We start from the raw sequence: 22,531 nt of genomic DNA, 5'->3' as shown, positions 1-22,531 counted from the left end.
CCGTGATGCTACAGCAGCTACTACCACAGCTTCAGCAATCATCTCCTCCGCCAGCTCCTGCACCTCCTCCGCAGCGAGTGGCCGCTTCCGGCCTACGACTATCCTTGCCGGATAAATTTGATGGGGACTCTAAGTTTTGCCGTGGCTTTCTTTCACAATGTTCCCTGCACTTGGAGATGATGTCGGACCAGTTTCCTACTGAAAGGTCTAAGGTGGCTTTCGTAGTCAGCCTTCTGTCTGGGAAAGCTCTGTCATGGGCCACACCGCTCTGGGACCGCAATGACCCCGTCACTGCCTCTGTACACTCCTTCTTCTCGGAAATTCGAAGTGTCTTTGAGGAACCTGCCCGAGCCTCTTCTGCTGAGACTGCCCTGCTGAACCTGGTCCAGGGTAATTCTTCCGGCGAGTATGCCATACAATTCCGTACTCTTGCTTCCGAATTATCCTGGAATAATGAGGCCCTCTGCGCGACCTTTAAAAAAGGCCTATCCAGCAACATTAAAGATGTTCTGGCCGCACGAGAAATTCCTGCTAACCTGCATGAACTCATTCATCTAGCCACTCGCATTGACATGCGTTTTTCCGAAAGGCGTCAGGAACTCCGCCAGGATATGGACTTTGTTCGCACGAGGCGTTTTTTCTCCCCGGCTCCTCTCTCCTCTGGTCCTCTGCAATCCGTTCCTGTGCCTCCCGCCGTGGAGGCTATGCAAGTTGACCGGTCTCGCTTGACACCTCAAGAGAGGACACGACGCCGCATGGAGAATCTTTGCCTGTACTGTGCCGGTACCGAACACTTCCTGAAGGATTGTCCTATCCGTCCTCCCCGCCTGGAAAGACGTACGCTGACTCCGCACAAAGGTGAGAAAGGTGAGACAGTTCTTGATGTCAACTCTGCTTCTCCACGCCTTACTGTGCCTGTGCGGATATCTGCCTCTACCTTCTCCTTCTCTACTATGGCCTTCTTGGATTCCGGATCTGCAGGAAATTTTATTTTGGCCTCTCTCATCAACAGGTTCAACATCCCGGTGACCAGTCTCGCCAGACCCCTCTACATCAATTGTGTTAACAATGAAAGATTGGACTGTACTGTACGTTACCGCACGGAGCCCCTCCTAATGTGCATCGGACCTCATCACGAAAAAATTGAGTTTTTGGTCCTCTCCAATTGCACTTCCGAAATTCTCCTTGGACTACCATGGCTTCAACGCCATTCCCCAACCCTTGATTGGTCCACAGGAGAGATCAAGAGCTGGGGTACTTCTTGTTTCAAGGACTGTCTTAAACCGGTTCCCAGTACTTCCTGCCGTGACCCTGTGGTTCCCCCTGTAACCGGTCTCCCTAAGGCTTATATGGACTATGCTGACGTATTTTGCAAAAAACAAGCTGAGACTTTACCTCCTCACAGGCCTTATGACTGTCCTATTGACCTCCTCCCGGGCACTACTCCACCCTGGGGCAGAATTTATCCTCTGTCCGCCCCAGAGACTCTTGCTATGTCTGAATACATCCAGGAAAATTTAAAAAAGGGGTTTATCCGCAAATCCTCCTCTCCTGCCGGAGCTGGATTTTTCTTTGTGTCCAAAAAAGATGGCTCCCTACGTCCTTGCATTGATTACCGCGGACTTAATAAAATCACGGTAAAGAACCGCTACCCCCTACCTCTTATCTCAGAACTCTTTGATCGCCTTCAAGGTGCCCACATCTTTACCAAACTGGACTTAAGAGGTGCTTATAATCTCATCCGCATCAGGGAGGGGGACGAATGGAAAACTGCATTTAACACTAGAGATGGACACTTTGAGTATCTGGTCATGCCCTTTGGCCTGTGCAACGCTCCTGCCGTCTTCCAAGACTTTGTTAATGAAATTTTTCGTGATCTCTTATATTCCTGTGTTGTTGTGTATCTGGACGATATTCTGATTTTTTCTGCCAACTTAGAAGAACACCGCCAGCATGTCCGCATGGTTCTTCAGAGACTTCGAGACAATCAACTTTATGCCAAAATGGAGAAATGTCTGTTTGAATGCCAATCTCTTCCTTTCCTAGGATACTTGGTCTCTGGCCAGGGACTACAAATGGACCCAGATAAACTCTCTGCCGTCTTAGATTGGCCACGCCCCTCCGGACTCCGTGCTATCCAACGTTTTTTGGGGTTCGCCAATTATTACAGACAATTTATTCCACATTTTTCCACTATTGTGGCTCCTATCGTGGCTTTAACCAAGAAGAATGCCAATCCTAAGTCCTGGTCTCCTCAAGCGGAAGACGCATTTAAACGGCTCAAGTCTGCCTTTTCTTCTGCTCCCGTGCTCTCCAGACCTGACCCATCTAAACCCTTCCTATTGGAGGTTGATGCCTCCTCAGTGGGAGCTGGAGCGGTCCTTCTACAAAAAAATTCTTCCGGGCATGCTGTTACTTGTGGTTTTTTTTCTAGGACCTTCTCTCCGGCGGAGAGGAACTACTCCATCGGGGATCGAGAACTACTGGCCATTAAATTGGCACTTGAGGAATGGAGGCATCTGCTGGAGGGATCAAAATCTCCAGTTATCATTTACACCGATCACAAGAATCTCTCCTATCTCCAGTCTGCCCAACGGCTGAATCCTCGCCAGGCCAGGTGGTCTCTGTTCTTTGCCCGTTTTAACTTTGAAATTCATTTTCGCCCTGCCGACAAGAACATTAGGGCCGATGCTCTCTCTCGTTCCTCGGATGCCTCGGAAGTAGAGCTCTCTCCGCAACACATCATTCCTCCTGACTGTCTGATCTCCACTTCTCCAGCCTCCATCAGGCAAACTCCTCCAGGGAAGACCTTCGTTTCTCCACGCCAACGCCTCGGGATTCTCAAATGGGGTCACTCCTCCCACCTCGCTGGCCATGCGGGCATCAAAAAGTCCTTGCAACTCATCTCTCGTTTCTATTGGTGGCCGACTCTGGAGACGGATGTTGTTGATTTTGTGCGGGCCTGTACTGTCTGTGCCCGGGATAAGACTCCTCGCCAGAAGCCTGCTGGTCTCCTTCATCCTCTGCCTGTCCCCGAACAGCCTTGGTCTCTGATTGGTATGGACTTTATTACAGACTTACCCCCATCCCGTGGCAACACTGTTGTTTGGGTGGTCGTTGATCGATTTTCCAAGATGGCACATTTTATTCCTCTTCCTGGTCTTCCTTCAGCGCCTCAGTTGGCAAAACAATTTTTTGTACACATTTTTCGTCTTCACGGTTTGCCCACGCAGATCGTCTCGGATAGAGGCGTCCAATTCGTGTCAAAATTCTGGAGGGCTCTCTGTAAACAACTCAAGATTAAATTAAACTTCTCTTCTGCTTATCATCCTCAATCCAATGGGCAAGTAGAAAGAATTAACCAGGTCCTGGGTGACTATTTACGGCATTTTGTTTCCTCCCGCCAGGATGACTGGGCAGATCTTCTACCATGGGCCGAATTCTCGTACAACTTCAGAGTCTCTGAATCTTCTTCCAAATCCCCATTTTTCGTGGTGTACGGCCGTCACCCTCTTCCCCCCCTCCCTACTCCCTTGCCCTCTGGTTTGCCCGCTGTGGATGAAGTAACTCGTGATCTTTCCACCATATGGAAAGAGACCCAAAATTCTCTTTTGCAGACTTCATCTCGCATGAAAAAGTTTGCCGATAAGAAAAGAAGAGCTCCCCCCATTTTTTCTCCCGGAGACAAGGTATGGCTCTCCGCTAAATATGTCCGCTTCCGTGTCCCCAGCTACAAACTGGGACCACGCTATCTTGGTCCTTTCAAAATCTTGTCCCAAATTAATCCTGTCTCTTACAAACTTCTTCTTCCTCCTTCTCTTCGTATTCCTAATGCCTTTCATGTCTCTCTTCTTAAACCACTCATCATCAACCGTTTCTCTCCCAAACTTGTTTCTCCCACTCCTGTTTCCGGTTCTTCTGACATCTTCTCCGTGAAGGAGATACTGGCCTCCAAGACGGTCAGAGGGAAAACATATTTTTTGGTTGATTGGGAGGGCTGTGGTCCTGAAGAGAGATCCTGGGAACCTGAGGACAATATCCTAGACAAAAGTCTGGTCCTCAGGTTCTCAGGCTCCAAGAAGAGGGGGAGACCCAAGGGGGGGGTACTGTTACGCCGAGCGCTCCGGGTCCCCGCTCCTCCCCGGAGCGCTCGCAACATCCTCGCTACTGCAGCGCCCCGGTCAGATCCACTGACCGGGTGCGCTGCGATACCGCCTCCAGCCGGGATGCGATTCGCGATGCGGGTGGCGCCCGCTCGCGATGCGCACCCCGGCTCCCGTACCTGACTCGCTCTCCGTCTGTCCTGTCCCGGCGCGCGCGGCCCCGCTCCCTAGGGCGCGCGCGCGCCGGGTCTCTGCGATTTAAAGGGCCACTGCGCCACTGATTGGCGCAGTTGTTCTAATTAGTGTGTTCACCTGTGCACTCCCTATGTATACCTCACTTCCCCTGCACTCCCTCGCCGGATCTTGTTGCCATCGTGCCAGTGAAAGCGTTTCCTTGTGTGTTCCTAGCCTGTGTTCCAGACCTCCTGCCGTTGCCCCTGACTACGATCCTTGCTGCCTGCCCCGACCTTCTGCTACGTCCGACCTTGCTCTTGTCTACTCCCTTGTACCGCGCCTATCTTCAGCAGTCAGAGAGGTTGAGCCGTTGCTAGTGGATACGACCTGGTTACTACCGCCGCTGCAAGACCATCCCGCTTTGCGGCGGGCTCTGGTGAATACCAGTAGTAACTTTTAACCGGTCCACTAGCACGGTCCACGCCAATCCCTCTCTGGCACAGAGGATCCACCTCCTGCCAGCCGGCATCGTGACATATATATCATTAAAAAAGGAATAAAAAGCGAAGAAAAAGTCAGATCAATACAAAAATGGTACCGCTAAAAACTTCAGATCACGGCGCAAAAAATAAGCCCTCATACTGCCCTTTACGGAGAAAAATTTAAAAGTTATAGGGGTCAGAATATGACAATTTTAAACGTATTCATTTTCGTGCATGTAGTTATGATTTTTTCCAGAAGTACAACAAAATGACACCTATATAAATAGGGTATCATTTTAATTATATGGACCTACAGAATAAAGAAATGGTGTCATTTTTACCGAAAAATTTACTACGTAGAAACTGAAGCCCCCAAAAGTTACAAAATGGCGTTTTTCCTTCAATTTTGTCACACAATGATTTTTTTTTCCAGTTTTGCCGTAGATTTTAGGGTAAAATGACTGATGTCATTACAAAGTGGTTGCGCAAAAAATAAGCCACCATATGGATTTTTAGGTGCAAAATTGAAAGAACTATGATTTTTTAAAGGTAAGGCAGAAAAAACTAAAGTGCAAAAACGGAAAAACCCTGAGTCCTTAAGGGTTAATTTAGTAGCTTTGTTTCATGATGCAGAACAAGAACAGTTGTTAAAGTGGGTGTTAATGTCCTTTTCTGCGGACGTATGCACTTTCTGTAAGCCAGGTTGGACCTGGAATACATATGTGACTTTTAAATGGAGATGTGACTTTTTTTCTTCTTAAATAGCGACTATTGCATTTCATAAATACATGACCACTGCAAAGTAAAAAAACTAAATTACTACTTGAGCAGATTTCAGAAACTTGCTTTGGAATAAGCAAAAATCTAAATGTCACAGCATGTATAGAAAAGTTGCACGTGCGCATGTACATGCAACTTTTTTACGTGAAAAAAATCTGCTACAGAGCTTAATAAATCTCCTTCATGGTTTGAGACAGTTGGGCTGGATATCAAAACTAGCTGTTCTGTTTCCCTTTTGGTGACTGCCGCCATATGGACAGTGACAGCCGGGTGAAGAAGTGCTCAAGAGACATGTTATGATGGGTTCCTGATTCCTATTAAAGTATGTTTGATCTTAAAAATTAAAAAAAAGAAATGTTTGGGCCACATTGCCACTATGTTAGATAGACTTTCTATCTGTCACATGTCCTGTATATATCCAAAAAGCTGCCAAATTGTGGATTCCAGACAGCCATTTCAAGAGAATAGATCAAATGTTGAATAAAGATGTCTGGGGACAGAAACTGACTCATACATAGTCAATTAGCGGCCCCATATCATAAGGCACAGACAGCTATGCCTATTCTTACCTCTTCTTCATAGCCAAGCAATTAGATCGACTAAACAACTGGCAAACAATGTCAATCGTATTGTATATGATTTAGAATAGCACTATGCGAAGGATTACAATATTTGAAATTTTCGGAGCAGGTCAAGGTAATCATGGGAAAATGAAACAATTCACTTTTTGTAGGTTGTATATGAAAGCATGGGATGGGTTAAAAAAGGAACACATTAAAGGGGTACTCTGGTGGAAATTTTTTTTTGAAAATCAACTGGTGTCAAACAGATTTGTAAATTACTTCTATTTAAAAATCTTAATCCTTCCAGTACCTATCAGCTGCTGTATACTACAGAGGAAGTTCTTTTCTTTTTACATTTCTTTTCTGTCTGACCACAGTTCACTCTGCTGACACCTCTGTCCGTGTCAGGAACTGTCCTGAGCTGGAGAGGTTTGCTATGGGGATTTGCTTTTACTCTGGACAGTTCCTGAAATGGACAGAGGTGTCAGCAGAGAGCACTGTGGACAGACAGAAAGGGAATTCAAAAAGAAAAGAACTTCCTCAGTAGCATAAAGCAGCTGATAAGTGCTGGAAGGATTAAGATTTTTATTAATCTGTTTAGCTTTCTGGCACCAGTTGATTTAAAAAATAAAAATTTTCAACCGGACTACCCCTTAAAGGGAAGTTTAGGAATAAAAAAGAAAAGGGCTGTGGATTAAGAGAACAAAACAATATAAGATATTTCCAGGTATATTACGCATTTAGGACTACAAGGCACTGTTTAAACTTGATGCTCACCAAATAGTTGATATTGTGATATTGAGGTTTAGGTAAAAGAAAGATAGGATATTGATTTACATTCTGTAGTTTATGTTAATATGACTACTTATTCAAAATGGAGATCTAACTACAGTCATGGCCGTAATTGTTGGCACCCATGAATTTTTTCAAGAAAATGAAGTATTTCTCACAGAAAAGGATTGCAGTAACACATGTTTTGCTATACACATGTTTATTCCCTTTGTGTCTATTGGAACTAAACCAAAAACGGGAGGAAAAAAAGTAAATTGGACATAATGTCACACAAAACTCCAAAAATGGGCTGGACAAAATGATTGGCACCCTTTCAAAATTGTGGTAAAACAAGATTGTTTCAAGCATGTGATGCTCCTTTTAACTCACCTGGGGCAAGTAACAGGTGTGAGCAATATAAAAGTCACACCTGAAAGCAGATAAAAAGGAGAGAAGTTCACTTAGCCTTTGCATTGTGTGTCTGTGTGTGCCACACTAAGCATGGACAACAGAAAGATGAGAAGAGAACTGTCTTAGGACTTGTGAACCAAAATTGTGGAAAAATATCAACAATCTCAAGGTTACAAGTCCATCTCCAGAGATATAGATTTGCCTTTGTCCACAGTGCGCAACATCATCAAGAAGTTTCCAACCCATGGAACTGTAGCTAAACTCCCTGGGCATGGACGGAAGAGAAAAATTGATGAAAGGTGTCAACGCAGGATAGTCCGGATGGTGGATAAGCAGCCCCAAACAAGTTCCAAAGATATTCAAGCTGTCCTGCAGGCTCAGGGAGCATCAGTGTCAGAGCAAACTATCCGTTGACATTTAAATGAAATGCTATGGCAGGAGAACCAGGAGGACCCCACTGCTGACACAGAGACATAAAAAAGCAAGACTACATTTTGCCAAAATGAACTTGAGTAAGCCAAAATCCTTCTGGGAAAACGTCTTGTGGACAGATGAGACCAAGATAGAGCTTTTTGGTAAAGCACATCATTCTACTGTTTACCGAAAACGGAATGAGGCCTACAAAGAAAAGAACACAGTACCTACAGTGAAATATGCTGGAGGTTCAATGATGTTTTGGGGTTGTTTTGGTGCCTCTGGCCCTGAGTACTTTGAATGTGTGTAAGGCATCATGAAATCTGAGGATTACCAATGGATTTTGGGTCGCACTGTACAGCCCAGTGTCAGAAAGCTGGGTTTGTGTCCGAGATCTTGGGTCTTCCAGCAGGACAATGACCCCAAACATACATAAAAAAAGCACCCAGAAATGGATGGCAACAAAGAGCTGGAGAGTTCTGAAGTGGCCAGCAATGAGTCCAGATCTAAATCCCATTGAACACCTGTGGAGAGAAAATTGCTGTTGGGAAAAGGCGCCCTTCCAAAAAGAGAGACCTGGAGCACTTTGCAAAGGAAGAGTGGTCCAGCATTACGGCTGAGAAGTGTAAGAAGCTTATTGATGCTTATAGGAAGCGACTGATTTCAGTTATTTTTTCAAAAGGGTGTGCAACCAAATATTAAGTTAAGGATGCCAATAATTTTGTCCAGACCATTTTTGGAGTTTGGTGTGACATTATGTCTAATTTGCTTTGTTTCCTCCCTTTTTTGGTTTAGTTCTAATACACACAAAGGGAATACACATGTGTATAGCAAAACATGTGTTACTGCAATCCTTTTCTGTGAGAAATACTTCATTTTCTAACATGTATTTCTTCCAACATTTAGGGCCATAACTGTATTAATCAGTGATTCCCCCTATTCCATAATACCACAGACATGGACAATGAGCACTCTTTATATGAAACGACATCATGGTGCATATGGCTTGAAGGCAACTTACTGTATCACAGGAGATATCTGCTTCTGGTCTTAGGAACAGAACACCTTCATCCACTGCTCTTACTGAACACAGAGATCCAGGCTCTGCATTTACATGTAACGTGACAGCTGACCCCGGGGACGCTTCTTCTTTTGAAAAGTCCACAGTAACCTGGAACAGATAATGTTACTGGATTCAGATTGCCAAGTTTATCTGAACAGCACCAGAAGATATTGAGGAAAATTGATACTAGGAGCAATGGCTAAGGTAATTGGCCCATGTGTTATTATAATACAACAGGATAAAAAAAATATGCAGTGGGTTATATTTCTTATAAAGAGTCATCTTCTATTGCCATTAGGATAGCTAACTAGTGGATGATACAAGTATGATTATGTACTGCCAAACATTAGATCAAGGGAACTCAGTTATTAAAGGTCTGGTCCCTTTAACTACAATAGCCATGATACATACAATTCAAAGGGGTATTTCCACCATGGACATTTAAAGGGGTATTCCACCCCTAGATATCTTATCCCCTATCCAAAGGATAGGGGATAAGATGTCAGATCGCGGGTCCCGCCGCTGGGGACCCCCGGGATCTTGGCTGCAGCACCCACCTGTTGCGGATTCTGGCAGCGCTGGAGGCTCTCATCCTAATGCCTCACAACCACAGTGATGGGAGATCGGGATGTCATGACTCCGCCCCGTGTGACGCCATGCCCCGTCCCGCCCCCTCAATGCAAGTCTATGGGAGGGGGAGTGACAGCTGTCACACCCCCTCCCATAGGCTTGCATTGAGGGGCGGGGCGTGACATCATACGGTGGTGGAGTCGTGACGTCACGATCTCACGTCACCGTGGTCGGGAGCCGAAGCTTTCAGCGTTTCCGGAGGCCGCAACAGGTGGGTGCTGCAGCCGAGATCCCGGCGATCTGACATCTTATCCCCTATCCTTTGGAGTACCCCCAGACATACTCAGGATATTCCAAAACGAGAGACAACAGAGATGGCGGCACCACTTCAGATCAATCTAAACACACACCACTAGGACAAAACTGCTGACTGACCTAGTTCCCGATATGGGGTGAAGAAAGGTATATCCTGTCAGTATTGTAAACTCGTAAAGAAAGAAGGACCGCATTCACCACTCCAGGGAAAGAAAACAGCTTTAATCGTTTCACGTCATAGATGACGCTTCATCCGGCCTCTCCGGAGAGGCCGGATGAAGCGTCATCTATGACGTGAAACGATTTGTTGCCCTTTGCATATGCCCCACACCTGTGTTCCACTCGCCGGCTATCCTGACCTTATGCTGATTGGAACTTTAACTGCATGATGTCTGAAGCTATGCAGTTTCCAGATTAAAGCTGTTTTCGTTCCCTGGAGTGGTGAGTGCGGTCCTTCTTTCTTTACGAGTTTACAATACTGACAGGATATGCCATAAATGGCTAATAGATACAGGCCCACCTCTGTGGAGAACAGAGTCCCCCAACATGCTACATCCAGGTGAAGATTAGCTAAAAAGTTGGCCATACAGCTCACTTTACTTTTAAGGTATTGAGACAGTTGTGCACAAGTATCCAATTGCTATGCTCAATGAGCTGTATGATGAAGATAATATTTGTGGCTATGAGATATATGAATTTACCTTGTTATTGAAGCACTTCTCAACAGGAAACCTTTCGGAGTCAGCTGCTATTTTGCCATTGCTGAGAATAGCATAAGCGAAGATGCTTGCCAATGGAGAAATTTCAGCAGTGACATTAAGTGGAAGTATGGCGGTGCCCATCATCACTAGAGATAAAAAAAAAAAAAAAACAGAACAGGTTATAATTTATTGTATGTCATCTGTCACATGGAAACCTGCATGTTAAACTGCTCTTAAATTACTGAACCTATGTCTGTGCTCAACATATCATCAGAAATGTCCAGTAATCTAGGATCAGGGCCAGATCTCATTTTAATGGTCAGGAATACGTCTTTTAGCCTCTACCTTAAAGGGGTATTCCAGGCCAAAACTTTTTTTTTTATATCTCAAATGGCTCCGGAAAGTTAAACAGATTTGTAAATTACTTCTATTAAAAAATCTTAATCCTTCCAATAATTATTAGCTTCTGAAGTTGAGTTGCGATTTTCTGTCTAACTGCTCTCTGATGACTCACTTCCCGGGAGCTGTGCAGTTCCTATGGGGATATTCTCCCATCATGCACAGCTCCCGGGACGTGACATCATCATTGAGCAGTTAGACAGAAAACTTCAGAAGCTAATAACTATTGGAAGGATTAAGATTTTTTAATAGAAGTAATTTACAAATCTGGACAATGTAGAGAAAACCGCACTCACCCGATCAACGTGCACAGATTCTTTATTCCGTTGAACATCAACATAGAACACAGGAGGACTTATGGTCGGCAGGAACGCCAGGGAACAGGAGGTGTTGTTACAGCTGTTTCACGGGAACACAGCCCGCTTCATCAGACTACACCCTCTGATGACGCGTCGCAGGTTAAATACACACCCACGATTACGTCAGCAGAAGGGTGTTACACACAGGTAAGTGATTTAAAATCTTACAAAAGTAGAAAAACCTTTAAAATCAATACCCTCTACAAAAATCTATGACATATATGGACTTCTATTTATAAAAATACACTGAAATCTAGCTTATCATTAAGTCCAAGATTACCTTGGGCATCCGTGCGCAGGATGAACTCCGCCTCCGTACGCAGTAGTAGCTTTTTCCTATCAATCCCTTCTTTGGGCATTATTCTCTTTATCCCAAAGAATTTTAATGCGGCTGGGTCATTATTATGAGTGGTTTTTAGATGTTCCAAGACCCGAGGGCACCCTTTTCCTGAACGAACTGAATAAAGGTGTTCTCTAAATCTGATGTTTAGCGATCTTGAGGAAAAAAGAATAGGAAAAGGGGGAGCCAAAAAAAGAAAAAAAGTAACGTGGAGACAATAAAGGACACTCAAGAGGCCACTACCACCGAACTGTCACGATGCCGGCTGGCAGGTAGTGGATCCTCTGTGCCAGAGAGGAATTGGCGTGGACCGTGCTAGTGGACCGGTTCTAAGCCACTACTGGTTTTCACCAGAGCCCGCCGCAAAGCGGGATGGTCTTGCTGCGGCGGTAGTGACCAGGTCGTATCCACTAGCAACGGCTCACCTCTCTGGCTGCTGAAGATGCTGAAGATAGGCGCGGTACAAGGGAGTAGGCAGAAGCAAGGTCGGACGTAGCAGAAGGTCGGGGGCAGGCGGCAAGGATCGTAGTCAGGGGCAACGGCAGGAGGTCAGGAACACGGACTAGGAACAGACAAGGGAACGCTTTCACTAGGCACAAGTGCAACAAGATCCGGCAAGGGAGTGCAAGGGAAGTGAGGTAATATAGGGAAGTGCACAGGTGATTACCCTAATTGGAACCACTGCGCCAATCAGCGGCGCAGTGGCCCTTTAAATCGCAGAGACCCGGCGCGCGCGCGCCCTAGGGAGCGGGGCCGCGCGCGCCGGGACAGAACAGACGGGGAGCGAGTCAGGTAGGGGAGCCGGGGTGCGCATCGCGAGCGGGCGCTACCCGCATCGCGAATCGCATCCCGGCTGGCAGCGGGATCGCAGCGCCCCGGGTCAGAGGACGTGACCGGAGCGCTGCAGCAGAGAGAGAGAAGCGAGCGCTCCGGGGAGGAGCGGGGACCCGGAGCGCTCGGCGTAACAGTACCCCCCCCTTGGGTCTCCCCCTCTTCTTGGGGCCAAAGAACCTGAGGAAAAAAAACTCAATTTTTCCGTGATGAGGTCCGATGCAAATTAGGAGGGGTTCTGTGTGGAAACGTACGAGACAGTCCAATCTTTTATTGTAACAACAATAGATGTAGAGGGGTCTGGCGAGACTGGTCACAGGAACGTAGAACCTGTTGATGAGAGAGGCCAAAAAAATTTTTCCTGCAGATCCGGAATCCAAGAAGAGCATAGTAGAGAAGGAGAAGGTAGAGGCAGATATCCGCACAGGCACAGTAAGGCGTGGAGAAGCAGAGTTGACATCAAGAACTGTGTCACCTTTGTGCGGAGTCAGCGTACATCTTTCCAGGCGGGGAGGACGGATAGGACAATCCTTCAGGAAGTGTTCGGTACCGGCATAGTACAGGCAAAGATTCTCCATGCGGCGTCGTGTCCTCTCTTGAGGTGTCAAGCAAGACCGGTCAACTTGCATAGCCTCCGCGGCGGGAAGCACAGGAACAGATTGCAGAGGACCAGAGGAGAGAGGAGCCGGAGAGAAAAAACGCTTCGTGCGAACAAAGTCCATATCCAGGCGGAGCTCCAGACGCCATCCGGAAGAACGCATGTCAATGCGAGTGGCTAGATGAATGAGTTCATGTAGGTCAGCAGGAGTCTCTCGTGCGGCCAGAACATCTTTAATGTTGCTGGATAGGCCTTTTTTAAAGGTCGCGCAGAGAATCTCACTATTCCAGGACAACTTGTAAGCAAGAGCACGGAACTGAATGGCGTACTCGCCAACGGAAGAAACACCCTGGGCCAGGTTCAGCAGGGCAATCTCGGCTGAAGAAGCTCGGGCAGGTTCCTCAAAGACACTTCGAATTTCCGAGAAGAAGGAGTGTACAGAGGCAGTGACGGGGTCATTGCGGTCCCAGAGCGGTGCGGCCCATGACAGGGCTTTTCCAGACAGAAGGCAGAACACGAAAGCCACCTTAGACCTTTCAGTAGGAAACTGGTCCGACATCATCTCCAAGTGCTGGGAACATTGCGAAAGAAAGCCACGGCAATACTTAGAGTCCCCATTAAATTTGTCCGGCAAGGACAGGCGGAGGCTAGGAGTGGCCACTCGCTGCGGAGGAGGTGCAGGAGCTGGCGGAGGAGAAGATTGCTGGAGAAGTTGCGACTGAAGTTGGTGCGAAATGGTGGACATTTCCGACAGCTGACGGGTTAGAAGGGCGATCTGTCGGGCTTGCTGGGCGGCCACCGTGGTGAGGTCAGCGACAACTGGCAGAGGAACTTCAGCGGGATCCATGGCCGGATCTACTGTCACGATGCCGGCTGGCAGGTAGTGGATCCTCTGTGCCAGAGAGGAATTGGCGTGGACCGTGCTAGTGGACCGGTTCTAAGCCACTACTGGTTTTCACCAGAGCCCGCCGCAAAGCGGGATGGTCTTGCTGCGGCGGTAGTGACCAGGTCGTATCCACTAGCAACGGCTCACCTCTCTGGCTGCTGAAGATGCTGAAGATAGGCGCGGTACAAGGGAGTAGGCAGAAGCAAGGTCGGACGTAGCAGAAGGTCGGGGGCAGGCGGCAAGGATCGTAGTCAGGGGCAACGGCAGGAGGTCAGGAACACGGACTAGGAACAGACAAGGGAACGCTTTCACTAGGCACAAGTGCAACAAGATCCGGCAAGGGAGTGCAAGGGAAGTGAGGTAATATAGGGAAGTGCACAGGTGATTACCCTAATTGGAACCACTGCGCCAATCAGCGGCGCAGTGGCCCTTTAAATCGCAGAGACCCGGCGCGCGCGCGCCCTAGGGAGCGGGGCCGCGCGCGCCGGGACAGAACAGACGGGGAGCGAGTCAGGTAGGGGAGCCGGGGTGCGCATCGCGAGCGGGCGCTACCCGCATCGCGAATCGCATCCCGGCTGGCAGCGGGATCGCAGCGCCCCGGGTCAGAGGACGTGACCAGAGCGCTGCAGCAGAGAGAGAGAAGCGAGCCCTCCGGGGAGGAGCGGGGACCCGGAGCGCTCGGCGTAACACGAACCCTCTGCTTATACGGACATTACCCCCATTGAAACCCTCTCCAACCATATCCCCTATAACAGTCATATTACCCCGAATCTTGCTACCATAGTAAACCTCACGGACTTGACTTTGAATGATGATGTTACATCTCTATTACAAAAAGGTCTAAATTACTGCCCAACTAATGATTTTGATTTAGTGTCCTTTGAGGTAGATTTATTCAAAAGCATGCGTAAATTGAACCTTAAAAGAGTGTTTGCTAGCAAAGATAATAATACCTCAAAGAAAGAGGGAGATATTCCGATACAAATAAGCCCCTTGGGGTTTAGCCCTCTTATTAATCCTAGCACTTCTGAAAATGAATGTTTGTTAGCTTTGACTGAACTGTTGGGGGCCAATGATGTCATTATAGGAGAAACCCCCACAGGCAAAGCTATGACCAGCAATCCGCTGGAACATGGCTTTTTCTCTGGTGGGATAAAATCGACCTATAACCCCCCCCATAGCACCAGGTAACAACCTAGACATTTTCCAACATAAAGTCATGGAGGATATAAAAGCACTCATGTACCCACATTACAGCCCCAATCTTATTTTAAAAGAAAAGGAAGCACTAAAATGGATTCAATCACAAAAAGGTATTATTATCAAAAAATCTGACAAAGGGGGGAATATTGTGTTGATGAGAGAAAGTTACTATCTATCCGAAGCTAATCGCCAATTGTCGAATAAAAATAACTACGAGGTTCTAGAAATCAACCCTATACCTAAGCTCTCCTCACGCCTGCAGTCCTTCTTACGAAGGGCTGTAGAGACGGGGACAGTTTCAAACTCCACTGCTACAAAATTGTTCCCTACTACACCAACATATCCAGGGTGGTACTTTCTACCGAAAATACACAAAACATTGGAGACCCCACCCGGGAGACCTATTGTCTCCGGGGTGGGGTCTCTAATGGAACCCCTTTCCAAATACATAGACTGGGTCTTACACCCCATCTTGAAAGAAATCCCACATATGGTCAAGGACACCAACCATTTCCTCGAAACTCTGAAAGACATACAGTGGCAGCCCAACTATTTGCTGGGAGCCATTGATATCGAAAGTTTGTACACTAACATCGATCAAAATATAGCAATTCAATGTGTGAGGGAATTGTTGGTGTCCTCGGACAAAAGTGATTCTTACATCACATTTATTTGTGAAGCCTTACATCTCATCCTCACCAACAATGTGTTTCAATTCAATAACACATGGTACTCACAAAAAAGCGGTGTTGCCATGGGCACACCGGTGGCATGTACCCTGGCAAACATCTATGTAGCCTTTTTGGAAAAGAGATGGATCTTTTCAGAAATTAATCCTTTCAGAAAGATGATTGCCAGTTATGTAAGATTTGTGGACGACGTCCTGATAACCTGGACAGGTACGGGAACAGAGTTCACAAATTTTATTACATGGCTTAACACTAATAACAATATGTTTCTCAGATTCACTAGCAAGTCAAGCAAAGAAGAAATAGAGTTCTTAGACGTTTTAGTAAGAATTAGTGAAAACAAATTGCGCACAGAGGGTTACCGGAAACCGACGGCGGGTAATTCTCTCCTACACTACAGGAGTTACCACCCGGGTCACATCAAAACCCCCATCCCCTATGGGCAATTTCTTCGCTTGCGGAGAATAAACGATACCCAGAGTAGCTTTGAAAAGCAAGCTAAAGAGCTTACTGCACGACTACTAGAAAGAGGTTATCCACCTCCAATTCTGCAGACAGCTTACAATAGGGCCAATAGACAAGACAGAAATTCCCTTCTACAAAACAGTGGTTTAAAAAACTCTAAAAAAAAAACAGCATAAATTGAAAAACAATAATAGAAGATTTTGCTTTACATTCACACAATATGGCTGAAAAGATAAAGCAAAGTATTCACAAGCATTGGTACTTAATCCAGAGTGACCCTATTTTATCTGCACAATTTGATAATAAACCCCTCATCTCCTACAAAAGAGTTACAAATCTAGGCGACATCCTAACTAGCAGTAAATACTCCAGTAAGGAGAACTCGAGCTGGCTAAGCGGCCCCACAATATGCGGTAATTTCCGCTGTGGGAACTGCAAATGGTGCCCTAAACTCAAAGTAGGTAAAATTTTCACCATTGGAGGAATACAAATCAAAGTGAGGGAATTCATCAATTGTAAAATGAATCATATTATTTACTGTATGTTTTGCGACTGTGGCCGCTACTATATAGGTAGCACCACAAGATCGCTAAACATCAGATTTAGAGAACACCTTTATTCAGTTCGTTCAGGAAAAGGGTGCCCTCGGGTCTTGGAACATCTAAAAACCACTCATAATAATGACCCAGCCGCATTAAAATTCTTTGGGATAAAGAGAATAATGCCCAAAGAAGGGATTGATAGGAAAAAGCTACTACTGCGTACGGAGGCGGAGTTCATCCTGCGTACGGATGCCCAAGGTAATCTTGGACTTAATGATAAGCTAGATTTCAGTGTATTTTTATAAATAGAAGTCCATATATGTCATAGATTTTTGTAGAGGGTATTGATTTTAAAGGTTTTTCTACTTTTGTAAGATTTTAAATCACTTACCTGTGTGTAACACCCTTCTGCTGACGTAATCGTGGGTGTGTATTTAACCTGCGACGCGTCATCAGAGGGTGTAGTCTGACGAAGCGGGCTGTGTTCCCGTGAAACAGCTGTAACAACACCTCCTGTTCCCTGGCGTTCCTGCCGACCATAAGTCCTCCTGTGTTCTATGTTGATGTTCAACGGAATAAAGAATCTGTGCACGTTGATCGGGTGAGTGCGGTTTTCTCTACATTGTCCCGATTGTGTCAAGCGATATGTGCCTTCTCTAACCAGCACCCCGACATAGCACACACCGTCCAGTCTCTACCCATACCTGAGAAAGCGGATACCTATTATCCAGTAAACTGCCTTCACCTGCATAGCAGTGCCGGACTTATACTCTTTCTACCTGCTCTAATTTACAAATCTGTTTAACTTTACGGAGCCAGTTGATATACATAAAAAAAGGTTTTGCCTGGAATACTCCTTTAACCTTGCCACACTCACGTAGGAAGAACATATATAGGGATGAGCGAATCGAATCTGATGAATCCAAATTCGTTACAAATTTCAGGAAAAATTTGCTTCACAATGAATCCAAATATCACTGTGATTCGATCGCACTAATCGCTTCATTAAACTCCATTTAGTGTTGTCCAGGCTCCAGGGCATCTAAAATGACGGATCCACATGTGAGGACATGGGGCAAGGAACTTTGGGAAGGCAGCAAGGCATGCATGCAGCCTATCAGCAGCCAGCCCTGTGATGTCACAGCCCTATATAATCGGCAGCCATCTTGCGGCCAGTCACTTCAGTGTTCTATTGCAGAGAGAGAGAGGGACAGAGAGCAGTGTGTGTTGCACAGAAAAGCATTTTTACAGCAGTGATTAACCTCAAGCCCAAATCCAGCCTTGAAGCACTGCTAGGGAAAGGAGAGAGATTGAGAGAGAGTGCAATTTTGGGTGTACTACACAGCGACTGTGTGCTGCAGCACTGGTGTGTACAACAACTGAAAAGCTAATTGTAGCCAGCCCCTAGGGTGAGCAGAGCACTAAAAGCCATAATTACCTGCTATTAGTGGCTAATACAGGTTGCTGAGTGGAGAACATTGCCCTCTATTAAGTGTAACCTGTGCTTATATAGGTGGTGTACCATTTTGTTCCTGTTAAAGTCTTAAGGGCCTAGTTACTGTGAAAGGCCAGCCAAAAATACACACCTGCTGCTGTTGTAGACAAATACTGTTTTAAGCATAGTGGAGCGTATTGTACTCCCCTCATAAGTGCATACCACGTACGTACATCTAGGTGGTATGCCATTTTGTTCCTGTTATACTCCTAAGGGCTTAGTTACTGTGAAAGGCCAGCCAAAAGTACACACCGGATGCTGTTCTAGACAAATACTGTTTTAAGTGTAGTGGAGCGTATTGCACTCCCCTCATATACACACTAAGTATGTCAGGCAAAGAAGTGCCAGGAAGTGCACAGAGGAGTGGCAGAGGCCTAAATTCATCAGGCGCACCGGCAGAGGTTGCAGCAGACTGGGGTGAGGGGCAGCAAGAGTCGCAGCGAGAGGCCTGAGCTCCCAGTATCAGCTAGCGGTCGTGTCTCGACCAGCAACCCATCTGCTGTCATTGACTGGTTAACTCGGTCATCCACTTCATCACAAGTGACATCTGACACCCCCAGTCAACAGTCAGTGGGTTCCTCAGACACAACCATCAGTTGGCATGGCCCAAGAGCAGTCCCTGTCCTATGCTTTTCTTCCCCCATAGAAGTATCATACGCTGTGGGTTTAGCTTCACTTTTTAGTAAGGACGATCTACTAGAGGACAGTCAGCAGCTACTGCCCAGCCAAGAAGTTGAAGAGACATCCTCCGCTTCCTTCGCTAGACGGGCAAGGAGTGATTAGGAGAGTGGCGTGGTAGGTGGTGTTGGGAGTATTCCGGCTCCTGAAGCAGACACTGTTGAGGAACCTGAGGAGGACATCAGTGACATGCAGAAACAACTGGATGATGATGAAGCTGATCGCACTTGGAGCCGGGTGCAGAAGGGGCTTCATCATCATCAGGAGAAGAGGGAGGCAGGTTGCTTGTGAGGCAGCAGTAAAAAATATACATAAATACATGGATAAAAAAAGGCAATGCAATGCCCATGTACATAGATGGTGGGCAGAAAATACTGCTCAGTCTGCCTAGAGCCCCAACCTCATGTGTAAACCATATATGTGGCAGAAAAAACAATTACCTAGTGTACAGAATCAAATTACACAGTATAACATCAAGGCAAAGTAATGCTGCCCTATACTTTATATACAGGATGAACTGTGGCTATTTTCTATTGTCTTCGCACTGGGAGTGTGTTTGGGGAGGAGTAGCAGACCTACTGTGGGTTGATTATGAACCTTTCTTTGATATTATGCTGGCTTTTGCACAACTCATTGGTGAGTTTTTTTTTGTAACTATTTTTCACTCACTGCTACTGTGGAGCCTACACATGGGAGCGCTTTGTTTTTTATATTTGTCTCTTTGACAAGCAGGGCCTGGATATTACAGAACATTGGAACTATGCCGGACAATAAGATCTAACCTCATGCTACATGGCTATGCAGGGAACTGCAACATTGCCCCATTCAATTGCCACTCATTGTGATAGGAAATCATCACTAGTGGAATAGCTCATACCATCTACCTAACTTTATATATCTGTGGAATATGTGGCAGTACATAAATAAAATACTACTTTTACAGGACTAAGCACAAATAATTACCCGATATTTTATCATTGTGGACCTCAATTTTTCCATGCAATTGAAGGTTTCCCTTGGCCATAACCTTAAAAACAAAAACAAAAAACAAGTGTGTATATAATAAAAACTTTATAATATAAGACTTTATAATTTAAATAATGAAATTTCTGATAATACATTCCTTTAAGACAATGATAATCTTTGACTATGCAACAGAGTAGATTATTGTATTTGTAACTATGTTATGGTTTGGTTACTGTTTCTTGAACTTTATAATTTTACCCAATAAAGAAGAGTTATTAGAACAGTTGGGTCGATTCTGCCCAATAAATACCCCCTTCAAAATGCTAAATGGAGAAATTAAGTCCACCCCATACCAATGCTGCTTTCTGCTGATATGTAAATTGAGAAAAGTGACTTTTTACCATATAATGGATCTCTAGACTGTCTTCTTGAGATAGCACTTCGCTTCTTCTTATGATATAGTCAATCTCAATCTCATGCATCTTCTCACAAGACAGGGAGCGGTCAAGTGGTTGGACTTTAAGGAAGCTTTGTGTAATGGTGGTGAATGGCTGAAGGGTTCGATATGCATCAGCGGCGTAAGGATTGAGCTCTCCATAAGTTCTCTCTGGCTTCTTCTTTTGATATGTAGCCTTCAAAATGTTATTACAAATACAATAGATTTATACAGTGATGGAATACCTCCAGATATCGAAGAGTGTCATGGACAACTATTATAGGTTTATTCTAACACATCTGATCATCTTAATACTCGAATGTTCTAATCTATATAAAATTTTATCATTTAACCTTGATCTTGGGTAGCATGGTTTTAGAAGAAAAAGGGATCATCTTATCCTTATTCATATTATTTATCTATACAATTCTGTATTATGTCTATATTCACTTATGGGACATCCCGAAGAGTATATATAGTGCAATAGAAAATTTTTCTGTGCACCAGGAATCTCCATTATTGTAAGGGATATCCTCAAATCATAACTCTAGGAATACTTGCTGACTAGATGTAAAAAAAACCTTTCTATAGAGTATGAATGTCTCTTAGTCTCGTTTAAGAATATTACCCTGTCTTAAAATAAATGGTTATTTCCCTTTCCTATAGTCTATAAATATCTGTCTTGTAGTTACACACCGTCAGATACACTGAATGTCCATTCCATGGCCTGGTGTTCAAGGTAAAGTAGACTTCTCCATCCTCATTTGTCTCATACACATGCTCCTTTATTGTCTTGTCATATTCTTCAGTCAAATACAAAGTTTGGGATTTCATTGGGGATCCATCAGCACTTTCCAAAATCATCTAGAAAAAATCAAATGCTTAAAGAGTACCTGTCATCAATTAAAACTTTTTATATGTTGTTCCTCATGTAATTTAAAGGGGTAGTCCAGTTCTGAAAACATATCCCCTATCCTAAGGATAGGGGATAAGTTACAGATCGCGGGGGGTCCGACTGCTGGGGCCCCCCGCAATTTCCTGTACGGGGCCTCGCTGGCCAGATAACAGGTGTCGACCACCGCACGAAGTGGCGGCCGACACACCCGATCAATACATCGCTATGGCAGAGCCGGAGATTGCCAAAGGCAGTGCTCCGGCACTGCCACAGAGTTGTATTGAGGGGGCGTGTCAGCCGCCGCTTCGTGCGGTGGTCAACATGCCCCCTTCCCATGCGCTGCTGGAGCCCCATACAGGAGATCGCGGGGGGCCCCAGCGGTCAGACCTCCCGCGATCTGGAACTTATCCCCTATCCTTAGGGTAGGGCATAAGTTTTTCAGCACTGGATAATCTCCTTTAATAACTTTTTGTAATGTATGTTGATTTAAAAAAAAAAATTACTATTTATATGTTTTTTTCACCTTTGACGTTCCGTCCACTAGGGGTCTCTGTTTCATGTCTCCCTGCATAGCCTTCGGACTTGTGCCGGACTGGCACAAGTTCAAAGCCCGGAAGTGAGGGTGGGGCGGGACATGAGCGTGGCACTGCTCTGCTCTCGCTCCCTGTCTGTAAATTAGGCAAGCAGGAGCGAGCGCTGTGCGTGGAATGCACAGGGTTTTATGCAATCATGGAATGGAGGCTCAATCTAGTATCTACAATGCAGTGGGTGCTACTCAGTGAAAAAGTAAACACATCCCATATAGAAAAAGCTACACTGAAATATAGCAGCACACCAAAGGTATGATATAAATATACAAAATAATCTTTATTGCGCAATTACTGACATACAATTTAAGAATAACAGACACAAGGGTGATATTAAAAACACTTAAAACTGGCTCTATTGAGCCAAAGCACAACTAAGAGGAGAGGCCATGAACCTCCTCCCCTAAGACTAAGCACCTGTCCCAAAGTATATGAGAGTTAATACCCGATAGACTCCAGTCTGAACATATGGCCAAACCATTAAATAATGATGAATGTCAATAGTATCATGATAATATGTCCTAATACACCAAAATGCATGAATATCATAGCACACTACAATACAAGAAACCACACAAGAAATAGGATCTAAAAATACGTATATAAATATAAGTACACTGTAAGTTATCGTGTTTACAGACAAAGAATCAAAGTGGTCATAGTATAATGTCGTATACGACCCTGAATGAGGCAAGCGTCCCAAACTGGAGAATATCCGAGGTGTCAGCAATGGTACATCGGAGACAGGGCCACAGAGGACCCTACACGTTCTGTTGCCATCTGGCAACTTTCCCTGAACCAGTTTTAAGTGTTTT

At 45.4% G+C, this 22,531-nt stretch overlaps 1 protein-coding gene across 3 annotated transcripts in view; it reads right to left on the bottom strand.

The window, feature by feature from the left end:
- LOC130281672 (alpha-2-macroglobulin-like protein 1) overlaps positions 1-22,531 on the bottom strand; it is a 152,088-nt gene that overhangs the window by 45,026 nt on the left and 84,531 nt on the right. For all 3 annotated transcript variants that reach the window (XR_008846075.1, XM_056529137.1, XM_056529136.1), the window contains 5 exons: positions 20,931-21,098; positions 20,200-20,430; positions 19,796-19,859; positions 10,348-10,493; positions 8,720-8,869 (listed from right to left, as the gene is read on the bottom strand). Coding sequence is in view for 2 of the 3 variants with exons in the window: in XM_056529137.1 (XP_056385112.1) it covers positions 8,720-8,869; positions 10,348-10,493; positions 19,796-19,859; positions 20,200-20,430; positions 20,931-21,098 (759 nt within the window). In the remaining variant the exon portion in view is untranslated. The remainder of the gene's footprint in view (positions 1-8,719; positions 8,870-10,347; positions 10,494-19,795; positions 19,860-20,199; positions 20,431-20,930; positions 21,099-22,531) is intronic.

Source organism: Hyla sarda, chromosome 7 (assembly GCF_029499605.1).
Source record: "Hyla sarda isolate aHylSar1 chromosome 7, aHylSar1.hap1, whole genome shotgun sequence".
Taxonomy (NCBI): domain Eukaryota; kingdom Metazoa; phylum Chordata; class Amphibia; order Anura; family Hylidae; genus Hyla; species Hyla sarda.
This window is presented reverse-complemented; position numbering and strand designations above follow the sequence as displayed.